This window comes from Labrus mixtus, unplaced genomic scaffold, assembly GCF_963584025.1.
Source record: "Labrus mixtus unplaced genomic scaffold, fLabMix1.1 SCAFFOLD_90, whole genome shotgun sequence".
Taxonomy (NCBI): domain Eukaryota; kingdom Metazoa; phylum Chordata; class Actinopteri; order Labriformes; family Labridae; genus Labrus; species Labrus mixtus.
The window spans coordinates 152,501-155,000 of NW_026870097.1; the positions used below are offsets into that span (position 1 = coordinate 152,501).

A 2,500-nucleotide genomic window follows, 5' to 3' on the forward strand; every position below is an offset into this window, starting at 1 on the left:
TCCTGCAGTGAGTCAGTCCTCATAGAGCTCTATGTTAAAATGTCTAACTTTACAGCTGCAGTTCCTCCAGTGTCCACTAGAGTCTGTCTCCTGCAGTGAGTCAGTCCTCATAGAGCTCCATGTTAAAATGTCTAACTTTACAGCTGCAGTTCCTCCAGTGTCCACTAGAGTCTGTCTCCTGTAGTGAGTCAGTCCTCATAGAGCTCTATGTTAAAATGTCCAACTTTACAGCTGCAGTTCCTCCAGTGTCCACTAGAGTCTGTCTCCTGTAGTGAGTCAGTCTCCATAGAGCTCTATGTTAAAATAAACATGTTTACATCCTGGTATAAAAAACAGTTTGAGTCTCTAGAGCTCATTTCTTTCTTCAACTGTACGGGCTGAATGTTTATACAACTCACCTGTTTACATTATATTAAGGCATAAAGTCATGTAGAATTAGGGGGCGTGGCCTCTTTGAGTGACAGGTAGGATCTGCTAGCTATCTGCCAGGTGTCACCTCAGATAATTCAGTCCCTGACCTTTAACCTCTGGGCTGTATCTGGGCTGTTTGAGGGATTTTAAACCAACAAATAATCTGTCTTGTCAACTAACTGTCCAAGAAGTCTGGCTCAGCTGTATAGAAGAGCGAAAGTTTGGTTTTGCTGTGTTGATATTTGTACCTGGCTTGTAAAAGCTTGTCCATGATTATTAGACATGTATTTATTTGTCTGTCTTTGGATGGGTGGTTCTGATCAGAAAAGTCATTACTGAAGGTCACGTGTGTCGCTGCCGCTCTGTCGAGAAGAACATGTTTTTCTTCTTACTATAGAAGATGTTCACATAGAGAGTAAACTCCAGAGAGAAAAAGAAAGCTCTAGTCTGATTTATTCACCTCTGATGTTGGTTTCAAACACGGAGGCATTCACGTCAATGTCGAAGTCCACGGTGTTCTGGAGGAGCGACGCCACACGCTTAAACTCTGTGCGGTTTCCCAAAACCTGCAGAGAAACATTAAGACATGCTCCGTTATCACAACAAGTTCTCTGTTTTTCAGACTTGAACACAGCACACATCTATGTCATTCTTGTCGTTTTTCATCATTGAAAGACGAGAACTTAATGTTTTTATCTAATGTGATCAAAGATGTTTCAAACAACGGGTTTGGATCTTACCAGCAGAGTGTCAAGAGCGTCGATCAGGGTGAGAGAGAAACTGTCAAACAAAGATGGAGGACAGGATTATTATTTCTTCTTTATTTCGAACGATTAAAAAATAGATGAAAATGAATAAACAAATTGAAAAAAATAAAAATCTGTATAAAATAAAAAAAAATAAAAAGCCAATTTCAATATAATACACATTTGACTCGTTCGAAAAGGGATAGGAAGAAGCCTAGGCTTGTCAAGTCCTACCCCCATTCTTCACCATTAACAAATGTAAAATCCAATAAAATAAACTAAACGGACAAAACAAAAAAATACTCCAATCGAGCTATTAAGAAAAACAGAACAAAACAAAAACAAAATGAACAGGTGCCATTAACATCTGTGAGATTTACATTCTCCTTCCTCATTTCTGTACTTTTCAAAGATATATCTTTTGTACATTTTCTTAAATTGCATTATATTCATACTTTGTTTAATAGTTTTGTCAAGACGATTAACAACTGACAAAGTGTTGAATACATTTTAAAGAAGACAAATGCCCCTTAATACTTAGATAAGGTGAAATTGTGTGGCCACTGTTAGAAGTCTTAGGAGCAGGAAATAACACCAAGAACTAACTGATGAAACTGACGACATCAGAAACTCTTCCTGTGCTTCTAGCATCAGAGGGGACATCTTTCTCCCCTTTCCTAATTCCACAGCCTGTTTTAAGAGTTTTGGCGCAGTCAGCGACTAGTTGTTCGAGCACAGGGAGTTTCTTTCTTTTTTTTTTTTTCAACATCATTGAAGGTAACCGGACAGGTGCGCTGCAGACAGCCTACTGACACCTGAAGAAGAATAAACCCAAAAATCTCCTCTCGCATCTTGAAAGACAATAAGAGCACTGCTCTTGTTGAGGATCAGACTTCATGCTGCCTGTTCCCTCTGCCATGGAACCTGTTGATTTTAACATTCAACAGATCGAAGATCAATCTTACTTCTCTCTCTCTGCTCCCCCATCTTACCTCCATTTGATTTGATATGGTGGTCTCGTCGCCATCTTGCCTTCTCCCTCTCTCTCTCTTTCTCACACACACTCACACATAAACACACCCACATGCACACGTGTGCCACTCTGTTTGTAAATACTTTGTTTGCTGTAGCCGAGTATATAACAGTTATTTGCTTGATCGAGATTTCAATTGATTGCAGTTGATATTGCTTTGTAAGTAAATTCTGTTATAAGTTAAAGAGCAGTTTTCTGTTATTACTGGAGTATTTGCATTGTAATACTGCTGGATGCGAGAACTTGTGTACGAAATCACGCCTTATATTTATATAAGTACAGGTATTTATTAAACATTTATAATATTAGT

At 38.7% G+C, this 2,500-nt stretch overlaps 1 protein-coding gene across 1 annotated transcript in view; it reads right to left on the minus strand.

Annotated features, from left to right (window-relative positions):
• The window catches only part of edem2 (ER degradation enhancer, mannosidase alpha-like 2), a 15,521-nt gene that overhangs the window by 3,911 nt on the left and 9,110 nt on the right, over positions 1 to 2,500 (minus strand). The window contains exons 3-4 of the mRNA XM_061033229.1: positions 1,152 to 1,191; positions 872 to 977 (exon numbers count right to left, since the gene is read on the minus strand). Of these exons, the coding sequence (XP_060889212.1) occupies positions 872 to 977; positions 1,152 to 1,191 (146 nt within the window). The remainder of the gene's footprint in view (positions 1 to 871; positions 978 to 1,151; positions 1,192 to 2,500) is intronic.